This window comes from Bombyx mandarina, chromosome 21 (assembly GCF_030267445.1).
Source record: "Bombyx mandarina strain Sakado chromosome 21, ASM3026744v2".
NCBI classification, from domain to species: domain Eukaryota; kingdom Metazoa; phylum Arthropoda; class Insecta; order Lepidoptera; family Bombycidae; genus Bombyx; species Bombyx mandarina.
Genome location: NC_143227.1, coordinates 2,503,977 through 2,530,894, shown reverse-complemented (window position 1 = coordinate 2,530,894; position 26,918 = coordinate 2,503,977). Strand labels below are relative to the sequence as shown.

The window sequence follows — 26,918 nt, the reverse complement described above, 5'->3', positions numbered from 1 at the left end:
ATCATCTTCATTTCATTTAATTTCACTCCATAATATTATCATTTTTTATAAAAGTAAGAATATAAATTAAAATAAGACATGACTTAAAGGTCCTAGTTACCAGGTCATAAAATCCTTTAAAAAAAAAATAGATAGTCATGAGTGCCAATACTAAAAAAAAACAATGTTCCGAATTCAAAAGACGAGTTCTATAAGCCCTGACTCGATTCGGCGGCTACGATAACGAATGCGAATTTTGAAATATGCTGAAACTTTTTCGTCCAAGTTTCGAACCGTGCTTGTTTTACGTTCATTACCGGGAAACCTTTACGTACGGATGGTATGACAGTTTTAATGTTGCCGTACGTATTTACTTGGGCCGCGGTCGGCAAACCGAGCTTCTATCTCTTCTGAAACTCATAAGGATTATAATCAACGTAAGCTGCTGGTAGGACCTCTTGTGAGTCCGCACGGGTAGGCACCACTACCCTGCCTATTTCTGCCGTGAAGCAGTGATGCGTTTCGGTTTGAAGAGTGGGGCAGCCGTTGTAACTATACTTGAGACCTTAGAACTTATATCTCATGGTTGGTGGCGCATTTACGTTGTAGATGTTTATGGGCTCCAGTAACCACTTAACACTAGGTGGGCTGTGAGCTCGTCCACCCGTCTAAGCAATTTTTTTTTATCGTTAATTTTAAAATCACCTTTTAAATCTACTTAGCATTAATTTGTTACATTTCAAATTCAGTATGTAAGTATATGAAGATATATAATATATGCTTATGAGTAAATCTTTTTGTGTTTGGTTTTCTCGAGTCGTAGTTTTTAAAATTTAAATCTCCCTTTTATATTTTCATTATATTATTACCGAAGTTACATTTTGATGCGTCTCTAAAGTTTCGTGGTCACAGACGACTAATGTGTCAAACTCTGGAAGGAGTTTTTAATTAAGTCCTGGTTAGTCCTATTATAAAATTATGCATTTTCTCCGCAATATCGCACCTAGCCATACAAGACAAATAGGGAACGTTAACTGAAATGTGTGCGCTGCTAGTGCCATCTATTATTCTGGGCACACAAACGTCCATGGCCATGAATGAACCAGAACGCATGCGCACTACTAATCGATCCACAACAGCCGACAATAAATAATGTATTTGACTTCATGCTAAAAAATATATAATATATATTTTTGATCGATTCCTCACTTCAGTTACATTAAACGGAAATAATGGTATTCTAAATTCAATTTCCTTACAAATTACCATCTAAAACTATATGAAAACAGTTCTGAATTATTTTTTAATTTGATGCGCATGTCAATAACAATTAAATTTTAATTTGTACTCTTTTAAACTCAATCCGTTTATGAGTCAAAATAAGCCTAAACTCACTATTTTCATGCAAACACAAACGAGTGGTTTCAGTAATAAATTGTCAATTTCGGAGTCGGCGCAGTTGCGTTGTGTTCACCGCGCTTTCCCGCCAGTAGCGGCGCCACTGTCGCGCGCACCTCTCGGGCGTGCTGTCAAAATTTCCATTTACAATAATACTTTTTTATTTACAAACCTATTTACAAATTCTAATTTATAATAATTAAATACAAAGAAAATGCACCGCGAAAACACTTTATGAATGTTACGTGCCAAAGTTTTGACGTGTGATCGGAAAAAAAATGTCTAAAGCTATTTTTGTCGTGTTTTTTTGTAGTTTTACTGTTTGTTACGCGAATCCTGACGCGAAGAGGCTTTATGATGACTTATTGAGTAACTACAATAGACTGATTCGACCTGTTGATAAAAATAATAACACCGTACTAGTGAAGCTTGGGCTACGTCTGTCCCAGTTGATTGATTTGGTAAGTGTTTTCCAAACAATCTAATATCTTAATTAAATACTATAATAAACTAAAAATTAGCATGTTTATGTTCTGTCTGTGAAAAAAAGGCATGTAAACGAATATGACTAAAGTTTTAATTATTAAAGAACCTTATTACAATTTTAATTATAAAATACACAGTATTAACCCACTGAGTTTCTCGCCGGATCTTCTCAGTGGGTCGCGATTCCGATCCGATGATAGATACAGCGAAGTACTGCTCTTGCTAGGGTTTGTATTAATAATTCTAAGGCTCGTGTGCTCGCCTACTGGTCCGCGCGTATTTAGAATAGCCCCATAGGCTACCCACGATTAAGTAAGAAAAAAAAAGACAATGTAAATCGATGTCAAAGTAATATTTAATCGATATTTTTGTGCAATATCGATTGACTGACCCGAAATGAGGCAACTGGAGCCTATAGACATCTCAACGCAAATACTATCGGTCATCTATCGAATAGAAAAGTCCTAATTCCTTTGGAATTTAAAACGGAGCGGTGCCCCTAAATATTGGAACTTAATAACTACGTGGCAAAAATAGCTCGGACGTTGGTACTGGCAATTCTGGACGAAGACACTTGACGTGTTTCCCAATAAACGAAATTCGATGATAATAATTTACATTTCAAGTTTAAATTACTTTTATGTATTACATTTTCTATTATGTTATTGAAAGATACATAAAACGTATTTTTATTATTTATATTATCTATGTCAACGACATGTTAGTCGAATTAAATAACTTATTAGCAAAATACATACAATTGACTGACTGTATCACATAGTTCACAGGTCGTCTTATTTACTAGAAGTTACAGCGGGTAGGAACAGTTTTGTACGTGTTTAAGCTTCGCAAACATATAGTGTTGGAGCTCGTTAGCTGGTTAAACACAACTGCCCTGAATTTAGATTGAAATCATCTCCAAGAGTAGAAGTTTCTAGACGAATTCCGTCTTCGAAGCGACTAGCCATGTATCACTACATAGTATAAAACAAAGTCGCTTTCTCTGTCCCTATGTATACTTAAATCTTTAAAACTACGCAACGGATTTTGATGCGGTTTGTTTTAGTAGATAGAGTGATTGAAGAGGAAGGTTTATATGTATAATAACATCCATTAAATAGTATTGAAATCAATAATAAATTACAGTTTCCGAAGCGAAGCGAGGGCGGGTCGCTAGTTTATTTATATAATAATCAATAGTACCAACAGATCGATTGCTGGTTCAGAAAGAATAATTTCCCTAGGTACAAAACCCAATGCGAATACTCCAAAAAGGAAAATTGAAAAATAATACAATACAATTAAAAAAACTATAAACATCCAAATTAAAACAACCACATAAGTACCCCAAATAATTATTTACAATACAATAATAATTAAATTTTTTCAGTCCGATCCATTAGTTCTAAGGACTATGGTTTTTTTTTTTATCGGTGACATAGACAAAAAAATTATGTTCAAATGTAATGTCTATGTATGATCCTGCTTGCGTAGATAATTACGACCCTCAGTGCTGAAGTTCGTGGCCTTCCTGAATAACTTTAAGTATACCCTGAACTATCCTGAGTCAACTCTATTTATTCTCGGTTACATGGATGGCATCGTAAATATACATCTTCTTCATAGCAGCCTCTTCATTGTTGAAAGCCGTGTCACTTGAAGCGTCGATCACTCTATGCGCTATGCTTCTCCACGTCTTCCTGTCCTCAACGGTCTTTATAGCCTCGATTATTGGAAGGCCGGTGAGCGTCTTTACCAGATCTGACCAGCGGGTAAATGAGCGACCGCGTGATCTTCTCCCGTCAACCTGACTTACTACCATCAGCTTCTCAAGGTTATCATGGTCTCAACGATCATACACACGTATGATATTGAAGTTGAAATAAATTCGATTTGAATTTGTTTATAAGCCGCAGAAAATTTTATACGTGACATGACGGGAATGCAATAAAAAGATATGTGATGTCGTGGGACACCGGAGAGAAACGAAGTTCCTTATTCTAAAAATATAAATTTTAAGTTCTATTCGAGGTATAAAGAAAATAATTATTCGGGTATACATTTTTATTATGATTTTTTTATTGATAAAAATAATAATAAACTACTTTATAAAGCTATCAACTTTATTTTATTCACAATAATTTATAAAAAATATATAATAAAAAATATGTTATTTTTATACGTTATTACAAAGTTAAGTCGTACACTGTGTGCATTACTAATAAAAATCTTACGTTACGGACGCTTTTTCCTGGTTAGGGTACCCCTCCGCATCGTCCCATAAGAAACTTCGTTCCAAAAAATACAATATTCAAAATAACATTTGACTTTGATTTTTTCATCATCAGCCTGTATGTCTCCACTACGGGATGTAGGCTTCTTCCACAGTCCACCACAATGAACGACCCTCCGCATTCCGCATCCACTTTTTCCCAGCATATCGCTTTGAATTTTTAATGATGCCTAATTATCATGATTAATTGTGTATGATACTATTACGCCACTATCTATTCTAATATTATAAAGCTGAAGAGTTTGTTTGTTTGAACGCGCTAATCTCAAGAACTGCTGGTCCGATTTGAAAAATTATTTCAGTGTTAAATAGCCCATTTATTGAGGAAGGCTATAGGCTATATTATTATAACATCACGATAAGACCAACACAAGTGGAGCACCAATAAAGAATGTTTCAAAACAGGGATTAAAATAGCTCCTTAATATTCTATAATTCAAAAATATTTTCACTTTCTACGTAAATGAAGTGGGGGGGTAAAATTTTGCGTTATGACAAAGTAACTGTTTCACGCGGACGAAGTCGCGGCCAAAAGCTATTTACGCCATAAATAGACACAGAAACACAGCAAGCTAAGTCACTGTCTAGCTTTACTTAAGCCACTGAACCAAGAGGGAACTACGCAAGCAGGGTAACAACAACTTACCCTTAAATTACATCTAAACTTGTGCATTGAATTCCACACGTGGGACGGTAGCGTGGAATCTTAACTATCGCATAAAGGGCTCCTTGGTACGTGAACTGTAACTATGTTTCCAAATTGTATCCATGTTGGCGGTATTTTATACGCTTTATATTAAGCTTGTCGTGCTGTGTGAACAAAAAGAAATACGTTCTTTACTATTGTATAATACAGGTATCCATCCTATAACACGATATTTAACACGAAAACTAGACCCTATCTTGGATCCATAACAGATCATTTCAAATATATTCTTAATATTGACTCCAAATAAAACGAAATTGAAGCCACGGGAGAAATCTAATATCTTGAAGGACATACCTTTTAGCATTATACAGCTCGTGTCACAGTAGAGCTGAATCCATCTATCATTTCTTCGTACTGCTGCTTGCGTACTTCGCGTGTTGGAGGTCCGTGCTTGTAGGTCAGTTCCGCATGCCAGATATGGTCGAAGGCTCTCTCGATATCGAGAAAAACTGCGGCCGGGTACTGGTGCGTGCTGGACCGATCTGCCAAGAGGTGCATAACGCGGTCCAATTGCAACGTTGTCGAGTGACCGCTACGAAATTGCTCAAGTCTGAGAAGGGCGTGCGGCGACACCCTTCTCAGGAGTAGCCGCTCGAACAACTTGCCCATATGCGACAACAGGGTGATCGGACGATAACTGGGCTGAAATTGTCAGTCTTATCTTTAAATGAACACAATTTGGAATACTTTCAGCTTAACAACCATAGATTTCAACAAAGCTCAATTAATTAATCATGCCTAGCATGTAGTGTTGATGCCAATCGTGTATGACACTACAAGTTCTTGTCACTACTAAGACGACAGATCGAATATTCATTGGCCAATTGACTTACAACAGCCGAATTAGGACACCGTGTTCGTTTAACTTAAGTGTCCTATTGTGATTGCTTCTGTCGCTTCTATAACTTGATGCGTCTGTATTTCGCCCCGCCAATTGTCATCGACTTTCATAGCTGATTCACTGCTTTATTTTAAATGCAAAGTACTATTAAATGTACTTAGGAATTACAGTTTAATTTTAAAACCACCTATGAATAAGCTCGTAGAACTCATAAAATATATCGACGCTTGAAAGGCAAACTTGACTAAGCGACAATGCGTGAACTTTACGGTAGACTAATTTAAAGTTGAAATATCTGAAAAAAATATATTTTAACGAATCTAGCTGATGGATTGAAATGATTTTAATAGACCTAGAAATAACTAGTCAGGTCATAAGTATTGTCACACAGTAAAAACTGTTCTTTTAGAATGCTGGTCACAAAAAAGTTTATTGAATTCGAATTTCGAATTGTTCATGAAAATAAAAATGTATACTTTTAGAATTTTACTCATTTTTAAATATGGAGTGGACGCTTAAAGAAGACCGTGTTGCAGTTATTGCGTTGCATCGTTGCGGTTACGCGCCAATTCAAATTTTTAACATACTGAAAAATTTGAATATAACCAAAAGATTCGTTTATCGTACCATCAAACGATACAATGAAGACTCTAGTGTAGATGACAGGTCAAGAAGTGGTCGCCCTCGGTCTGTTAGGACTCCAGCAGTGATAAAAGCTGTGAAGGCGCGAATTCAAAGAAATCCCAAACGTAAGCAGAAACTGTTGGCCCTTCAGATGGGGTTAAGCAGAACCACGGTGAAAAGGGTGTTAAATGAAGACTAGGGCTTCGGGCATATCGAAGAAAAACAGGACATCGTTTGAATGCTCGTCTAATGGACCTGAGACTGAAGAGATGCCGCGCTTTGTTGAAGCGGTACGCGGGAAAAAAATATCGGGAAATTATTTTTTCTTGTAGAAGTTTTCTTGAAAAAATATTTTGTAGAAGAGAGCTACAACAAACAAAATGATAAGGTGTACGCACACAGTAGTGAAGAAGCGAGCAACCGTATTCCGCGTGTCCAACGAGGTCATTTTCCATCCTCGCTCATGGTGTGGTTGGGAGTTTCTTATTGGGGCTTAACAGAGGTACATTTTTGTGAGAAAGGTGTAAAAACACATGCAGTTGTGTATCAAAATACAGTCTTGACGAACCTTGTGGAACCTGTTTTTTATGCCATGTTCAATAACAGGCACTGGGTATTCCAACAAGATTCGGCGCCAGCCCATAGAGCGAAGAGCACACAAGACTGGCTGGCGGCGCGTGAAATCGACTTCATCCGGCACGAAGACTGGCCCTCCAGTCCAGATTTGAATCCGTTAGATTACAAGATATGGCAACACTTGGAGGAAAAGGCGTGCTCAAAGCCTCATCCCAATTTGGAGTCACTCAAGACATCCTTGATTAAGGCAGCCGCCGATATTGACATGGACCTCGTTCGTGCTGCGATAGACGACTGGCCGCGCAGATTGAAGGCCTGTATTCAAAATTACGGAGGTCATTTTGAATAAACTTTAGTGTCATAAGAATCTATGTTTTGTTAAGTTCATTTTGGTATATGAATGGTTACATAATGAATAAACTTGTTTCAATTATTTTACATTAAACGTGTGACAGAATTTATGACCTGACTAGGTATATATTTTTTTGCGCATCGAATATGGTTATTGCCTATCATTTATGCACAAAGCAGTTATTGTCGCTTATGCCCGTATCTTTAGACGTTTTGTAAAATAGTCCTCGACTCGTAACTCATCCGATGATGCTCGAGCATTCCTCCCAAACTTACTCGAGTTTGGTATTTTTAGTCGACCATTACAATATTCCTCAACTGTCCTCGAGTGAGGTAGAGAGGTGTTATTGCGTCACCACAACAACATCAGTTTGAGGAAAATTTGATCAAGCTAGCATCAAACCCATTGAGTTCTGTAGTCTATGTTCATTGTTTAATGTCAAAGTCAAGCTGCCGCTGTCTTTTTGACACTAGATGAACTTGTTTGATGTTTTGGTTGCTGAGTTATTCTAAATATGTGTGCGTGCGGTAAAGCTGAAAGTGTATTATTTATTTTCTAACCTATTATTATTTTAGATTTCGGATCCGGCTTTGTATTTTTATTCGCCGCTTTTGTGTGATTTTGATTGCATCGTGTTGTTGAAGTGCTTTTCCACAACCACCAGTTTATTATTATATAAATAAAACTTATAATCGCATTGACTTTATTTATCAGGTAGTAAGCAAAATATGACTCTTATGTAGGTAAATAAAATAAAGAGTTTCAAATGTCTAACCTCGAACTATTTACTTTATTAATAAATATTATCAAAATTAAATTATCAAAATATGCGGGAATCATGCACAGATCCAGGCCATTGCACAACAATATCATATATTTCCATTTGCGGTCCACATACTATTTGGACATTGATAGAAAACCAGCCTTGAGGAACGTTCAAGGTACGTCGCGACGTACCTTGACTTGACAGTTCGCTTACTTCACTCCGGTTAGGAAAATTTTCCAAGGACGTTTGAGTGGAGTTTATTTTTACGACTAAGCATACCAAAACGCGCGTTGGAGGTTGAGTCGAGTCGAGTTAGGCTCGTGTAAACGACTAAAGATACGGGGATTAGTCACGTTTGCCTTTCAAGCGTCGACATGTAGTGTATAAATACAATCTTAACTTATATGTCGGTCGAGCATCACACACGAATCGAAAACTTATTTTGACTGTACCAAATAGCAATAGCATGAACAATTCTTTTTAAATGTTCTCTTTCTATCTCTCTAGATTTTCGGGCCATCTGAAGTAGCAAATAATGAACACCTATTATTATCAATCGTGACAATAGCAACAATATAAGTCTTTTGTTTTGACACAATTAACATACAGCTGTAGTAAAAACCAAATAACCAGGCTTAGAAATTACGAAGAATATAGTTGAGTATCATAAACATTAATTAATAAAAAATGTTAAGAAGATCGTGAGCCGTGCTTGTATAATGTTGTTTAGTTAAAATCGTTAATTAGTGCATATATAATCACACGCCGTCACTGGCTCGCATCACTCATATGCTATATAGAAATCTGTTTATTAATTATAAGTTATTAAACCTAATAAAAGTCTTAAATAAACTTTCTATCGGGCTTCGATTCACGCCCCGATAAAATCTGAAAGTAAAAAATATATTTGGAAAAACAAAAGAAGTAAAACCCCTATTCGGCCGAGAATAATTCTCCAACGGATTACCGAAAAGCGGAAATATCCTACGACAATCTAGATCGAATCGAAAAAATAGAGATATTCCTACATTTCCGTACTAAATTCGACATAATACAAGGTGCCGAAAACGACCTTTCTATAACAGAATTCTGTGGGACCAGTAAACATGAATCACTGGTTAAACGGCCATGAGGACTACTAGACTTGTCTTGGGCGGAGAGACTAGGGACGTTATTGTAACTAGATCGATTAATAGTGTTGGCTATCGTGTGATTGTACCGAAATGAGAGAATGGAATTTTGGAAAGGTTGTATATTTAATATTAAATTTTGATGCAAAAAATCATTGGTAATTAGTATTCCTATATATTTTTATTCCCTAAGATAATGGTACGCTTAATTTTGATATATCAAAAGAGAGATAACATGTATGCATAATTCTTATTTTGCCTTGGTAAAATTACTTACGTAACATTGATTTCCGGAAAAGCATATCGAATGTATTTTTCAATCCAAATTCTGTTGAATCAAGAAATTGAGACGATTCAAACTACTTCAAACGATCCTCTTCCCTATTATGCTTTTTGGTATTCCAACGTGCTTCCACGACATCGTTTACTATAGACACATTTATTTTGATGAGCCAGGGAATTTGTTGGATCGCGGCCAAGATAAGAAAATCGATGGGCCACCAAGGAAATTTGGGTTAGTCTTAAGATTCAGTGGTTAACTTTCCGTTTGTACGTGAGCACTGTAATGCATCACAATTAGGACTGTCCAATAAAAGCGTCTTATTGAATGAGGTTTATGTCATTATCAACATCTAAAGGCTTTTTTTTTGTTTTTCTGACTCTTTCGTTTCTTCAATTGCCTCCGAAGGTATACAAATAGGTGGTTTCTGGTACTCATGAACTTAGCATTTGAACTTCAGCTAATTCTTTTCAAACCTTGATTTAAGAAAGGAGATGTCAGTGTCGTGACAATCCGATGTGAGTTTGAATTTTGAATTTGATGAAAGACCTTGCGATACAAGTTTGATCATTTGAGGAATGACTGTTGGTAGAACTATGATACACCTATTTTTTCCTTGCTATCCTATACTCTATAAATAATCCGAGGTGTTCTTACCACGATTCTTTTTGATTCGATTCTTCGAATTTCGAAATTTTGAGAGTTACCGATATTTGAACGCTATTGCAAAGGAAACAAAAACGGAGTCATGGGTAGATTGAATGCTCAATCTAGCGCGCTGTCTAAGATATGTAAAAAGTTGAATCTCAACCACTAGCGAACCCAGTTAATTAATGAAACGAATTTTAAATTGTTTGACGTTTAATTATTTTTTTTGTTACAGAATTTGAAAGATCAAATATTAACGACTAACGTATGGTTGGAGCACGTAAGTACTGAAATTCTCTAATCTAAAATATCCTGCATATTTTTCGCAACAACTCAAATTGTATCTTCTTCTAATGTCATAGGAATGGGAAGACCATAAGTTCAAATGGGATCCCTTGGAGTATGGTGGTGTAAGGGAGCTCTATGTGCCATCTGAACATATCTGGCTGCCAGATATAGTGCTTTATAACAAGTAAGTTCAGTATATTCGTATTGCCTGGTTCGTTTTGGAGTAATATTGAACTGATAGTCTTAAGTAATATAGCCATTATCTTAATCCAATAAAAAACTCAACGGTATCGTGTAACGATGATAACAGATCTAGTTTAAGACTTAATTTACCTTCTGTAATCATTTGAGTCAGGGCAAAATTGAATGGATTATAAATAATAAGATGTGTAGCTTTTTTATTTCTTAGGTGCCTGAACGGTGGTAAAACGTCTTGTGAGGCCGTTCGGGTAGGTATCGCCCTGCCTATTTCTGCCGTGAAGCAGTAATACGTTTCGGTTTAAAGGGTAGGGCAGCCATTAAACTGTGACCTTAGAACTCATGTCCTAAGGTGGGTGACGGCTTTTATGTTGCAGATGCTCCTAGACTCTGGTAACCACTAAGCACTAGGCTCGTAAGCCGTAAATTCGATCACCCATCTAAGTGGTCGAAATAAAAAAAAAAATGTTGGAATATTGTAATTGATTTCAACTTATATCCCGCTGAGCTTGTGACTCAAAGTTCAGATATATTAAAATAGCTCAAAATCGAATAACAATATATAACGTAGATTGATACAGCAGATCAATTTTATACTGTGCAATATTTAAAAAACACCGTATATGAAAAAACACTATATATTACTCGTCCCTTTAGATTACTTCGTTTGTCACAAGGGCAAGTTTTATAACTCACCTAGTGTTGACAAATTGATTACCAAGCTCACAAGTAGAATTAGTCCACCAAGAGATAAGATTTCAATTTATATTTAAATAATGTTGGTCTTAAACTAGAACCCCTGAGCTGTCGAAGTAGGTAATATGGTTTTATTTAACCCAGCTAACCCAAATACAAATGTATTACCCAAACTCCAATTTGCCAATAAATGCGATAATCCCAAATACTGTAATAACCGGAACTGAAATTGCATGTTGTAATATCACATCCTTCCCAACTTGGTCGTACAATGCGATTTCCCGGTGCCTAATGCTCGCAACTACGGTCGAAGTTATACTAAGTACTACGCCGATATTAATTAAGCAATTACATTGGGAATAGCTTGAAGAATTATCTAACGTTGTTAGGTCGAAAATGTTATTTGAAAATAAGAAAATAGTTAAATCAGTAGAAGATAAATTTTTAAGACTATTTATAATATATTGGAATAATTCGTGGATATTTGGACATTGTGATAAGATTATCTAAAAATGTATATATTCCATGATACCACGATATAAAGCTAAATGAGTAATTTTTATTTGTGCCGACGACTGGAGAAATCCGAAGAAAATACTTGTTCGATTGGGTGCTTTAGAATCTGTATCAAGATTTAGAAAGAAAAAATTACGCAGTAAATTAATTAAGAGCACACAATGTTGACGAGAAAACGTTAGGAAGTGATACATCAAGCCACGTCATAACAAACCAGCAACTATTAATCATAAAGGATGGTTGGAAACGCACGTGCTAGCTCAAACGATGTATGGCTGCCTTATATATTGTTTTCCTTCTTCATAAGCTTTGACAGACAGTGCTCAGGGCCCATTAAACATAAATAGCACTGTCCGTCTTGAAACAAAAGCCTTAAAATCACTATAATTGGAGATTTGGTTATCCTGAAATTGAAAAAAAAACAAACCAAACCCAAGCCATTCCAAAAAAAAAAAAACCAAAAAAGGAGTCACCGAAACTAACCATATGATTATCTTCTCATATATTTATTTACGATCACCCATAAATAGCAATACATTACGATTCGTTTTGATGTCTCCGTACTCCGCACCGAATTTGATTACTTCTTGTACATTTGCGGGAGATAAATAAAATAAAACATGATCCTGCACTTTTGTTCGAACCGTAAAATTTTTAATGGCATTCGAAGATCTTTCTAATTTTGCTACCTAAATATCTTCGGTTTTTGTTTGGTAATCTATAGATGCATAGTAGGTTTTATGCTGCAACCCAATCACATGTATGAGTTTGATGGCTGAAACAACTTTTACACAGTATTGAGATTATAATCTATCACCTTAAGTTGGGTGAAATTCACGTCATTTGTATCTATAGATTACCAAACCAAGTAGTGGTGTCCAAGTTGAAGTCGTCGTGGCCTAAAGAAACGTCCAGTGGATTCGTATCTTGGGATGCAACGGTGTGCGAACCCCGCAGGCGGGTACCAATTTTTCTAATGAAATACGTACCTAATTAACAATTAACGACGTTCACGATTGACTTCCACGGTGAAGGAATAATATCGTGTAATTAAAATAAAACCTGCAAAATTATAATTTGCGTAATTGCTGGTGGTAGGACCTCTTGTGAGTCCGCGCGGGTAGCTACCATCGCCCTGCCTATTTCAGCCGTGAAGCAGTAATGTGTTTCGGTTTGAAAAGTGGGGGCAGTCGCTGTAACTATACTGAGACCTTAGAGGTCATATCTCAAGGTGGGTGGCGGCATTTACGTTATAGATGTCTATGGGCTCCAGTACCCACTTAATACAATCTATGCAGTAGAAAATAAAAATAAAATATTAGGACCAAACAGTGACCAAATCTGCCAATTTATGAAAATAACAATCCACACTTTTATTCAGTGCCGATGGTGAGTATGTTGTGACGACTATGACCAAGGCTGTGCTGCACCACAATGGAAAAGTGCTTTGGACTCCACCGGCCATCTTCAAGTCCTCCTGCGAGATCGACGTTCGATACTTCCCGTTCGATCAACAGACTTGCTTCTTGAAATTCGGATCTTGGAGCTATGATGGTGATCAGGTACAGCTTAATATAATTTTTAGATTGTAGCGAAAATTCCGCTATTATTTGGAAACACTGTGTGCCCGTAATAAAATCAACCCCGTAAATACCACCAATCTAACTATTTCTACCAACTTTACTGGTGGTAGGATCTCTTGTCAGTGCGCATGGGTAGGTACCACCACCCTGCCTATTTCTGCCGTGAAGCAGTAATGCGTTTCGGTTTGAAGGGTGGGGCAGCCGTTGTAACTATACTGAGACCTTACAACTCATATCTCAAGGTGGGTGGCGCATTTACGTTGTAAATGTCTATGGGCTCCAGTAACCACTTAACACCAGGTGAGCTCATCCACCCATTCAAGCAATAAAAAAAAACCACTAAGCAAGTATACATTCCGGTTTTAAGACAACTGTTATTCAATTCAATTCAGAATCATCTATGATATTGTGTCTTACGAAAAACAACATAATTATATGTATGTGCTTTCATATAACGAATTCTATAAAATGGAATGGTAGGTTACGTAAATTTTATATTTAATCATACTGATATAAATTTAGACATTGCTTCTTAAAAGCTAATTTATTTTAACAACACGGATGATGGGGAGTAAGAATATACAAAACAAGAAGATATCGTCAATTACAACTTATAAATAATTACATAATCAATAGAGATTTTGCTCTATAAGAACTAAGTGAATTAAAAAATACGTCTGTCATCAATTGAGAGATGAGTTCAGAATAGTTACATCCATTTTTAAGGTTGTTAGTGAGCTCTAATATAAGCAGAAAACGGATACCGCTTTAGGTAAATTTTATGGTGTGTATTAAGAATTTTTTCTCAACAGATCGACTTAAAACATATCAACCAAAAAAAGGGGGACATGGTCGAAGTTGGTATCGACCTTCGCGAGTACTACCCGTCAGTCGAATGGGATATTCTCGGAGTACCAGCTGAAAGACACGAGAGGTATTACCCCTGCTGTCAGGAACCGTATCCAGGTAAGTTTTTACGCATATTTTACACAAATGCCCATAAAATAACAAGTAAGATATATAGTTTCAGTCAAAGAAATTTAGTTTGAAGATTAATTAATGAATCATCGTCATCATTCTCCTGTCCTTCTACCAGTCACCTGGGGTCAGCGCAACATGTTTTCTTCTTCCATACTCTTCTATCATATACCATTTCTTCGCTCACTCCCCTCTTACACATATCGTCTTTCGCAACCCATCACGTAATCTATCCATTTTTTCTTAGGTCTACACCACTTCCTTAAGATTAATTAATGAATAATGGTACTAAAATCAATATGTAAATTGCATAGTCATTTGGGGATGGGTGTTCATGGTACGCATGAATACTTTTTCTATCCAAAAGCTATAATATTATTAGCTAACATAGAAATCAATTCAGATTCTCCTTAGGCCTCTTATTTCAAAGCTTAGCATTAAATGCGAATACCATAGAGGACTCCAGTATACTTTTAGTCAAGGGGGACTTTGGAAGAATATAACTGCTAGATCCAAATTTCCCCTTCATAATAATAAAATATCAGAACTGTTAGCAAGGACTTTTTATGAACTATCTCGTGTTTCGCGTATACCGTTGGAATTATTACCTATATGTATTAATAAACTCTAAATTCAATTGGCTTCAGTAATAACATATCACCAGACGTAAAGTGAGTTCATTCACGCATCAAATGCAATAAAATTTAAAAAAAAATTCAGCTTCACGAATCATATTCTGTAGAAAACACTTCGAATATCCCCAGTAGATATTTGTTTGCTATATCGCCAAGTTTCCCCTTCAACGGTCCTCAACGATTCAGATACGGCATTTAAAATTCAAAACCCGTACACACGGAGCAACATAACAAGAGTTTAACCTGCAGGCGACAAGAACGCTGTAATTCAAGTTAGATAAGCGTCTTTGTACCGCCGTAATTTACGTTGGACGAGATTAGCTTTGTAGTGGTAGTTACCATGAGATCACGCTGCGAGATTGTCGCCTTTATTTATTTATTTAAATACTTTTCTAGTTTTATACGAATCCAAATCTGACTTCTATTCAAATGGGCATTTGTGAGTGCTTTTATATAATGATGATGCTACAAACGATTCTTGATGCAGTTTCATCATTGCGAAGAACTCAGGGCTTGTTATTTTTCAAAATATATTATGTCTGTAGGATTAAATGTTTAGATGGCCCATTTGGTGTTAAGCGGTTACCGGAGCCCATAGATATCTACAACTTAAATGACGCCACCTACCTTGAGATATAAGCTCTAAGGTCTCAGTATAGTTACAACGGCTACCCCACCCTTCAAACCGAAACGCATTACTGTTTTACGGTAGAAATAGGCAGGGCTGTGGTACCTACCCGTGCGGTCTCACAAGAGGTCCTACCACCAGTAATTACGCAAATTATAATTTTGCGGGTTTGATTTTTACTACACGATGTTATTCCTTCACCGTGGAAGTAAATCGTGAATATTTGTTAAATACGTATTTCAGTAGAAAAATTGGTACACGCCTGCGTGATAAGAAAACCGGTACTTCGCTATACACGAATTCACCGGACGTCTTATCCTTTAGGTCACGACGACTTAGAAATATTTTAATTTAAAACTAAAAATAGAAATAGTAATAGAAACAGAGTTATTGTCTTAATACATTGCCAACCGCACATGTTAAGCGTGTATCCTGTTTAAGAAACTGATCTGTGCCCTCGTGCTGCCACTATCAATTCATTTCTTTCGCAGAAATCACATCACTACAATTTTCTGCCTAACATCTTCTATTTCTGTCTCATATGAGTCTGCATGTTTTCAAAACTAGTCATGCCTTTCGGTTTGACGAGCAAGTCATCGATTATTACAATTTATAGTAGTACAAACTCATATTTGGAAGTAACTTAAACATGTTAATTGCTCTTGCTAAATCGATTCAGCAGAAATTACAAAAAAAAAAGCCTAAAAAGAGAAGCTGGCTTCCTTCCAGTACATTTTACTGCTATTATTCTCGATTATTATATAACACTTATCAAAAAAAAAAAAAAAAATTGGTTATTAATATTAAGAAAAGAAAGCTAATATAGAATGTTCTTCAGCTGTCGCGAGTGAAGGTATAACTAAAAATATTTTTACACTTTAATCTCGCATCTATTGTTTTTATTTTACTATCTCCGACGTTTTACAAAATTTACAATTTTCATGATCACGAATTACTAAAGTGCTATTATTATTCATCGATGTTTTAATATTGTGCTAAGTACTGTCAAATTATTAGCAGAAATTTAACTATGGATCTTTCTATTAGAATTAAAAGCATCTTTAATTAAGAGAGTCAACGCTTCACATTTTGTCATGAAGTAAGTGTACGATAATGGTATAGTCAAAATAATACTTATCATTCCTGTTCAAATTAATATTGTTTTACCCCAAATCAACAAACTATAATATTATTATTGCTTTTTTAAATCTATTTCATAAACTCGTTTGCTGTCTAAAAAAGTTATTAATTGAAGTAGATAAATCTAATCAAAGTTTTAGAACTAAACGAATTACTCGGTTCGAAGTTTGATCGTGTAATATGCTTACAAGAGTTATAAATATAGGTTAACAAGTTCCGAGGAGTTGCCCCTGAGAGATAGAGCGTATTTTAGGGATCTGTCCTAATTTACGAGTTTGTATCTCAAATTTTGGACAAACAGGCCTGATAGAAATGAAATCTGCCGAATTTCCGTAGCTCGCTGGCTATTATTAGCGGCTTGGCTCTGCCCCTGGCATTGCTGACGTCCATGGGCGACGGTAAACACTCACCATCAGGTGGGCCGTATGCTCGTCTGCCTACAAGGACAATAAAAAAATTTAAAAAAATATATCTACTATCTACCTCCTTATTTTTACCATGAAGCAAGAATTCAATAGTTCGACAGCCTTAATACAATGAACACTTTGAAATCAGAAATCAAATTAGGTGGCGAGGACCGAATTCTCATGACTAAGGAATTCAACAATTCAGCAATTGATAAAATTCTACGCATCAAATTGTAGATACCTTGATGGTTTGATTTAACTTCGAAGGATGTGGTTTCAATTCATACACCGGACAAACATTGTGTGATGAACAAGTTTGTTGGCTCTTTGCCTGAAACTTCAATATCTATATGAATTTATTTAACGTATATCTGCTAGATGATGACCGAGCTTTGCTCGGTATTTTTTTTTGATAACGCCATCTTGTTGTGTCTTTAAAGCGGTTAGTTGCCCTCAATTAAGAAAAATAATATTATTATTCGCCAATAGATGTCGGGAAGAGTTGATTATTGAAAACACGAACAAAACAACATTTTCTGAAAATAAATCGTAGGTAGATCTTGAAACTAGAAACTTTTATTTGTGAACAATACACGTAAATGAAATTTTCAAATATTAATTTGAAATTAATTTCCAATACTCCAATTAATCACATAATCCTGTCTAATTTCCCAAATTCCATAAAAAATTGACCTCAGTCACTGAATTCATAAACACCGCCACTTTGTAATTTAAATTTAACCATCCCCATAAATGCCTGAATTACAGAACAATTTACTGAATGGAGATAAAATTATAATGTAATACGCTTGTCGTACGACAATTTCCCTCGTAATTGTGGAATCTTCTATAACCCGAGGGGAATCTAAGCGTATAGCTCGAAGCACTTGTGTGTAATTATTTTCTTTCATTCAAGTCTTAGCTTAATAGCCCGCGTTGATTTGATTTCTTAATCTAACGTTTATTTCACAGATTTATTTTTATGTTCGTTTTACTAAAGGAAATCCTGCGAGACTCAAGTTATTCATTATATAAAATTTGTAGACAAATTAGCACAAACCTTATGTCTTATAGACGTAGTTAAAATTTTATGAAAAGACTAGCTGACCCGACAGACTTCGTAGTGCCTTAATCGATAAATCAAAGACATAAACTTTTGTATAAAATAAACTTAAAACAAACAAAAGGAATCCGTCCGACGGGGGACACATCAAAGGAAAAACAAAATTGTTATTTTTATTTAATTCCGAGCATTTTCATATTTATCATCTTTTAAACCTTCTCTGGACCTCCACAAATAATTCAAGACCAAAATTAGCCAAATCGGTCCAGCCGTTCTCGAGTTTTAGCGAGACTAACGAACAGCAATTCATTTTGATATATATAGATAATCCATTTTAAGACTAAAACGAAAGTAACTTATATAAAATTCATTATTGAAATAATATAATAATTATAATGTAATAGAAAATCCGAAACGATTAAGAAATAAAATTTCAAACATCACAACGCCATTAACCGTATTAGGATTCTTTGCAGCAACGAATCCATCTCTTTCGTGTTTAACTTCGACTCCATTTTCCGTCCAATACTGTCTGGTGCTTTCTTATTGCCACAAGAACGCCTACAGTCGTTTACCGAATACCAATTAAACGGTATCATTAGTCAGTCTGTCTGTTCCCGAACCGCGTAAGTGGCAAATAGCTATTAAGACTCACCCGAATTGTTCGAGACCCTGCGTTTTGCGGTTTCAGAGATCCTGAAAAGCATTAGATAGTAATTTATCGATGATCGGAGTCTGGTCTGTTTACATTGTGCTAATGCGATCGGTGCGAGAATGAGGTATAGTCACAAAATCGTGAAGACGTCGTGGCCTAAGGGATAAGACGTCCGGTGCATTCGTGTTAAGTGATGCACCGGTATTCGAATCCCAGAAAGGTACCAATATTTGTAATGAAATACGTACTCAACAAAATGTTCACGATTGACTTCCACGGTGACGGAATAACATCGTGTAATAATAATCAAACCCGCAAAATTATAATTTGCGTAATTACTGGTGGTAGGACGCCTTGCAAGTCCGCACGGGTAGGTACCACCACCCTGCCTGTTTCTGCCATGAAGCGCTAATGCGTTTCGGTTTGAAGGGTGAGGCAGCCGTTGTAACTATACTCAAGACCTTAGAACTTATATCTCAAGGTGGGTGGTGGCATTTACGTTATAGATGTCTATGGGCTCCAGTAACTTCTTAACACGAGGTGGGCTGTGAGCTCATCCATCCATTTAAGCAATAAAACAATAAAAATAATAATAAGTCAATGTCAATTTTCCGTAACACATTTTCAAACTTGCAATCAACACGTAAAGGAAAAAGCCGAGATTGGTCTTTAGTTTTACAATTATGTCCAGTATCTCAAAAGAAAGTAAAAACTTGGCGTTCTCAAGAAAATCTCTGTTTTCTTTACTAATCCACCCTCAGTACTCCGGATAGACAATAAGAAAATACTTAACAAAGAATGAAATGGACTCCTTTGTTCAGTTTCCTTATTTTGTAAATTGAAAACTTTCTTTATTACCACAACCGAATATTTTCTTGGTAAACGAAAATTCTCATGAAACTATGCTTTTGCTTTTTTATAATTGAAAGTTATACTCGCATTTTGTTTCTGATGATTTCAAAGGTGTTTTTCATTTGTTATTATTTTTTAAACTAAGTTTCTCGTTTGTTTCAGATATCTTCTTTAACATCACACTACGTAGGAAAACCTTATTCTATACTGTCAACCTAATCGTACCGTGTGTGGGGATTTCGTATCTGTCAGTTTTAGTATTTTACCTTCCCGCTGATTCCGGTGAAAAGATAGCCCTCAGCATTTCCATTCTTCTCTCACAAACTATGTTTTTTCTGCTCATTTCCGAAATTATTCCCTCGACTTCTCTAGCTTTACCTTTATTAGGAAAATATTTGCTGTTCACCATGCTGCTCGTTGGTTTATCTGTTGTTATAACTATAATAATACTGAATGTACATTATCGAAAGCCTAGTACCCACAAAATGGCTCCGTGGGTCAGGAAGTTCTTTATAACAAAACTTCCAAAGTTGCTGCTGATGAGAGTGCCGAAAGATTTGTTGAGAGATTTGGCCGCGCAGAAGATTGCCGGTAGGAGTATGAAGAACAAGAACAAATTCAAAGATGCGCTAGCGGCTGCCGATCAGACTCATTCTAATGCTTCAAGTCCGGACTCGCTCAGACATCACATGCCTGGAGGATGTAATGGACTGCATACTACAACAGCAACAAACAGGTTCTTTTTATACTTATTTAAAGCTTCTTCTCAGTTGTACACTTCTGGCGGAGTGGTCGTGATTATGTAAGTCTTATTGCTTGGTTGCGGCTTTCGCGAGGCTTCTCCATCTCTCTCTATTTGTGGCGGTACATGTACATTCAATAAGGGAACACTTAGTGGATGAGTTAATCAAGTCTTCCAGCTTGTGGGTGATCGGCCGCGAGAGCGTTGACCGTCTATTTAAAGCTGTACTATTATTTAATAATCCTAAAATGTACTATCATGGAAATTTATTGGTAATTATAACAGTGTTAGTCTATTAATACCCACAATAGCCCGTATAATTAACCGTGGCGATTTTATCATGGCAAATGGATTCGATTTCTGCTTGAAATCAGTATTTAGTGTGTTTATCTTTGCATCGGAGTTTGACCACACTTCTCTGTGGCCTTATGTATGTTTTTTTTTTTATTGCTTATATGGTTGGACGAGCTCACAGCCCACCTGGTGTTAAGTGGTTACTGGAGCCCATAGACATCTACAACGTAAATGCGCCACCCACCTTGAGATATAAGTTCTAAGGTCTCAATATAGTTACAACGGCTGCCCTACCCTTCAAACCGAAACGCATTACTGCTTCACGGCAGAAATAGGCAGGGTGGTGGTACCTACCCGCGCGGACTCACAAGAGGTCCTACCACCAGTAAGTAGTTTTTTTGTGGTACTCAATATACATGACAAAATCCTGGCATGAAACCTGTGTATATGACACGTTTAACATATGTATTTACTGCACAGATAGATGAACGAGCTCACAGCCCACCTGGTTTTATGGTCCCATGGAGATCGCAACACGAATGCCGTCATCTTAAGACTTGAAGTTTATGTCTCAATTGTATAATAATAACGCAAATTATAATTTTTTCGGGTTTGATTTTTGGTACACGATGCTATTCCTTCACCGTAATTCGTGAACATGTGTTAAATATGGATTTTATTACAAACAATTGAAACCTGCCTGCGGGATTCAAACACCGGCTTGGCTAACATGTATTTGGAGTCTAATACTTTAAGCCTCAACGATTACAAATTTAGAGATACTTAATCTATATATATAAAAATGAAACACGTTTTCCGTTGTCACGACATAACATGAAAACGGCTTGACCGATTTGGCTAATTTTGGTCTTGAATTATTTGTGGAAGTCCAGAGAAGGTTTAAAAGGTATAAAAATATGAAAATTCTCGGAATTAAATAAAAATAACAATTTTGTTTTCCCTTTGACGTGTCCCCCGTCGGACGGATTCCTTTTGTTTGTTTTAAGTTTATTCTATATAAAAGTTTAGGTCTTTTATTTATCGATTGAGGCACTACGAAGTCTGCCGGGTCAGCTAGTATTATTATATAAATATGTATAATGACGGCATGGAATAGTTTTGTTTGAAGTATAAATCCAATAAAACGTCGCTTAACTTAAAGTCTTTGTATCAGATTTAGCGGTCTCGTTGGAGCATTAGGAAGCCTCGGTGCTGGCTATAATGGTCTACCTTCCGTGATGTCAGGCCTCGATGATTCCTTGAGCGATGTGGTTCCGAGGAAGAAGTATCCGTTTGAATTAGAGAAAGCTATCCACAACGTCATGTTTATACAGCATCACATGCAGCGCCAAGATGAGTTTAATGCGGTTTGTATTAAGACGTTTATTTTGGCTTAATCTATTATGACTTAGCAAAAGATAAAATTATTAAATTTTATTCGATTATTTTTTTTGGATTTTTCTAGTTATTAATAGTTCTTATTTTGAAAATAATATCATTTGATAGAATTAATATTATGAGACATTATTATTCTGATTGCGACGTTGAAGTGGCAGTGGGTACGGCACATTGCTCGTAGAACGGATGGCCATTGAGGCAGAAAAGTTCTGGAGTGGCGACCGTGTATTCGGAAGACGTAGCGTGGGTAGGCCTCCCACAAGATGGACCGACGACCTATTGAGGTTGGAGGGGATCCGCTGGATGTAAGCAGCGCAGGATTGATCTTTGTGGCGAGGCTTGGGGGATGTATATGTCCAGCATTGGACCTATATAGACTAATAGAATAGAACTGTTATGATTAAAAATAAATTTTATTTAAAAAAAAATACAGGAAGATCAAGACTGGGGATTTGTGGCTATGGTTTTGGATCGTCTGTTCCTGTGGATCTTCACCATAGCTTCAATAGTTGGTACTTTCGCAATCCTATGCGAAGCCCCGTCTCTGTACGACGACACGAAGCCGATCGACATGATGCTGTCTTCTGTAGCCCAGCAGCAGTACCTACCTGTCGACAGTGGGGATTCATAAGACTTTTTTCCTAGATTCTCTAAACTTCTTTAATAATTCACATTCAATAGATTACAAATGTGTTTGTTTTTGGTACCTTAAGTAATTCGATATTTAAGATTCTAAAATATGTATTAAAAAGCAACTGTTACATAGATCATGAAAGTATTTTACGGGAGTAAAAAAAGTGCCGAGTCTTATAGCATAAGACAAACCTCGGTACATTGGAAAGCATGGAAAGATGTAAAAGTCTTTAGCTTTAAGGCTAATATTAGCTCTGGCACTTTCGTATTATTTTGGTGTTGTTTTCTTAGTAGTGAGTCACCACTACAAAAAAAAACCGAAATAAAAAAAAACAAAACAATAACAAAACGTGATAAATTGCCAAATAAATTCTTCCAAGTTGCCAAGTCTTCAAGTAAATAATTAGCTGATCGGTTATTTTCTATTAATTTATGAAAATTCTTTTGAAACAAGAGTTTTTACACAAATTAAATAACAGTAGACGAAGGGTTATTGATGGAATATTTTAGTGAAGCGAATTCTGAATTTATTGAAACGATTCGTGGGCAATCTATCCCATCTATAAACATAGTTTGATTACATAAACCTTGTCTGCAGTGCCAACAATAAAATTATTAAGTTTCAACTCAATTGGATTAGTGACGTTCGAATATACTTTATTGTACTAATTGGATGGACGGATAATTGACAATGTTTACCAGAAGTATTACAGTCGATTTCATATCTCAATCTGCATTCTGAGTTATCATCTCAGAAAACAGATTTTCGAAACAATCAGTGTAATATATTGTTTTTCTTTAAAATTAGGTTACAAAAATCAATTAAATTTCATAAAATACCTACTTGTTACTTAATTAATATTCAAATTTGAATGTACGTGGCTATTGATAGCTATTAATCAAAACTGGCTGTGGTAGTGTAGGATTATTGAACATTTGATTAATAACTTAGAACTTATTGTAATTAGGATTTAATTATTAATAAAAATAATCACTGGTCAATATTTGACCGCGAATGATGTACGTTTTAAAAATATAAAAGAAAATATGTTCATAGAAATTTGCGAATTATAATAGGAAATAACTGCCCTATACTGTTGTTAAATAGTTCATCTTATACCCGTACTTTAAGACGTGAACTCGAAACTTCCTCGAATTCTACTCAATCGAGAATACATTTACGCGCCCTCTGCGATAAATCGTCACTTATCTACTGCTGGAAGCCTCTTCTAACTTAACCCACTGGACCCGATTTTCCGCCCTACTCATATCGTAATCAGTAAGCTTTGATTTTTCAGCCACCGGCCCCTAACCTGCTACTCTATCGAGTCTCCAGCTAATCGGTATACATAAGATACGACTCGATGATAGGCAGTCAGCGTAGCTCATGGACATTGGCCATGACATTGCCTACTGCTCCCAATTCTTTCAAGTCCCGTTTCATTGTCTTTCTCGTCGTATCACTGAAGAAGCACCGTAGATGTCAATTCATTTAAGACCCGTTGACTGAAGCCAAGGATCGGGGTAAAGTCTTAAAGTATCGCAGTTAGAAATACAATCGCTCGGACTATTACTTTCTCTCTCATTACACAAACTTTAAAATATCCCTTCAGAGCGTGTCCTGATTTATTTCCCAAACGCAAATTTCTCAAACGCAATAGAATTAATTCTCTAATAATGTTTTGATTATATGAAAGTTAAATTGCTCTTTTCCAGACATCTCTCACGTCACAATGTCTCTTTTACATCTGTAGGTAAATTTAAAGAGCGGCCTGTACTAGGTTTAGATCACCAAACACTGACCTAAGATATGGTAGCGTTGTTACACTGTGGAGCATAAATTCAAACATGTGCTTTTGAACCTGTACCGGTCAAAAATCTATAATATTCTTGGGACGATTCAGATATTGCCATATTTTTTTATATATGGCAAAAACCCTACTATTAACTCTAGAATATGTGTTCACAAAAAAGTAATACTAAAACAACAGATCTTTTGCAAATAAATAGTACCTTCCATTTATTGCTTTCCTTCAGGAATAGTGTTTTTATGCCTTGTTTATTCTAGAAATAAGAAGATATACAGGGTGTCCCGTAAACTTAACTAAACCGAAACACCAGCAGATTTTTTGAATGATGGTAGTCTAGTCACACACAATAAGATACCACCACTGTATCTATTACCGGGAAGTAGTTTTACTTTCTAGCGCAAGGATCACATGAGGCAGTAGATCGAAATCGCAACTTGAACTTTGTGTTTCAAGATCAGTAGCTCCATTCACATAATAATATTAGTAGGCTTTACTACTTAACCACACCAGATCGACACCAGATCGACAGGACTTACAATATATCAGATATTCATTCACTTAAGCGATGCCATATCATTAGAATCTCTTAATTTCTGAGTTTTAGAAATTTTATGGAACACCCTGTACCTAAAGCGGGTTACTGATTTAAAACAGTATTTCAAGCTAAAAGAACGATTTGTTGCTCAAATCTGAAAACTAATTTAATGAAAAACGATTGTTGTGAATAACAAGTATTTATGCTCATTCAACTTATGTAACGTTTTCCAAAACTATTAGACTATCTTATAAGGTGTTTCGAATAATTCATTGTTGTAATGTTATTAATGTAATTTTAAGACTTTCAATATAGGATAACTATTGAATTAAATAAAAGTGTGTTATTCAAAGAGAGTTGTGATTGAAAAATATTTCTATTCTTATTCCTGCCTATTTTTGCCGTAAAGCAGTCATGCGTTTTGGTTTGAAGGGTGGGGCAGCCGTTGTAAAAACTGATATTTTAGAACTCATGTCTCAAGAAAAGTGTCGGCATTTACGTTGTCTATAGGCTCCGGTAACCACTTAACATCAGGTAGGCCGTGAGCCAGTCCACCAATCTAAGCAATAAATAAATAAAAAGAGCGAGTACGTGTTGTTACGGAATGTCGATCTGATTTTTCCCTACCCATTCGCTGTTAGCTTAAGGATCTATTCCAACGACGCCCGAACGAGACAATTCACCGGCTTAACCTGCGAGAATTTGCTAACACTAGCCCTAGCAAGAATAGTGCTTGGCAGAATCTACTAGTCGATCGGAATCGAGACCCACTGAGTAGATCCGGCGAGAAATCCAGTGGGCGTTGATCTGATATTAAAATTGATGCATCAGGAAAGTCTGCGTACATCAAAAGTGTCCAGAAATAACATTAATTTTGAAACTCTTATATAAAGTTATGTTTCATTAGTTACAAAACGTGTTTTTTTGTGATTCAGTTCTGTAACTAGAGGTTTCTTTTGAATATATATTCTTCTGAAGCCTTTTGATAAATATAATTCGCCTAAGACGTAACTAAATTTTAAAATCATACTCATTTTTATTATTGTTATAAGCTTAGCATACAGAAAATGGTATTTCAAATATTCACCGGTATTTTATTTATTTATAATAATAAGCTCTTCAAACACTCGTCATTTGAAAAAGAAATGTTGAAATTTACTTTGCGTAACGAACTGTATGGCTCGTTTAAGGATAACTCGATGCTTGTAACGACATTGAATAACCGTATCTAATAAAAGTACTTGAAGTTATTTGTGTTTTATTTGAATACGATGTCACTAGATGTCTTGATTCTACCACTAACGGAATAATTTGGAGTTAAACGCATCAATTACATCTATTTGTTATTGCTAATTGTTATCTATTATCGAAGTTCATATGCATAAATAGCCACCCAACTTGAGGCCGTAATCCCAATTCTATTGTACAACTGCTTCAATGATCTCACGCTTCAAATCGGAACAGTGACTGCTTCGCAGCAGAATTAGGGGGATTTTCCGTGTTTTCATAATGCCTTTTTTATTGCTTAGATGGGTGGACGAGCTCACAGTCCACCTGGTGTTAAGTAATTATTATTGGAGCCCATAGACATCTACAACGTAAATGCGCCACCCACCTTGAGATATCAGTTCTAAGGTCTCAGTATAGTTACAATGGCTACCCCACCATTCAAACCAGAACGCATTATTAATTCGCAACAGCAATATGCAGGATCGTGGTATCTACCCGAGCGGGCTGACAAGGCGCCCAAAACACCAGCAGTTTTAAGGTCTTCATGAAGAAGA

The 26,918-nt window shown here is 36.1% G+C and overlaps 1 protein-coding gene across 1 annotated transcript; it reads left to right on the top strand.

Annotated features, from left to right (window-relative positions):
• The first annotated feature begins 1,456 nt into the window (after nt 1–1,456).
• Nucleotides 1,457–25,486, top strand: nAChRalpha2 (nicotinic acetylcholine receptor alpha2). The gene is made up of 8 exons (XM_028172498.2): nt 1,457–1,838; nt 10,318–10,362; nt 10,445–10,554; nt 13,162–13,342; nt 14,176–14,329; nt 19,884–20,457; nt 21,932–22,124; nt 22,589–25,486. Exons 1-8 carry the CDS (start codon nt 1,656–1,658, stop codon nt 22,784–22,786), a joined length of 1,638 nt encoding a protein of 545 aa, XP_028028299.1. The 5' UTR covers nt 1,457–1,655; the 3' UTR covers nt 22,787–25,486.
• Nucleotides 25,487–26,918: the final 1,432 nt, after the last annotated feature.

Excerpts from the sequence above, each read along its gene's own strand:
- nAChRalpha2 (XM_028172498.2), top strand. The coding sequence starts at position 1,656 with ATGTCTAAAGCTATTTTTGTCGTGTTTTTTTGTAGTTTTACTGTTTGT. Across the intron at positions 14,330-19,883 it reads CTGTCAGGAACCGTATCCAG|ATATCTTCTTTAACATCACA; the intron begins GTAAGTTTTTAC and ends CGTTTGTTTCAG. Across the intron at positions 20,458-21,931 it reads ACTACAACAGCAACAAACAG|ATTTAGCGGTCTCGTTGGAG; the intron begins GTTCTTTTTATA and ends TCTTTGTATCAG.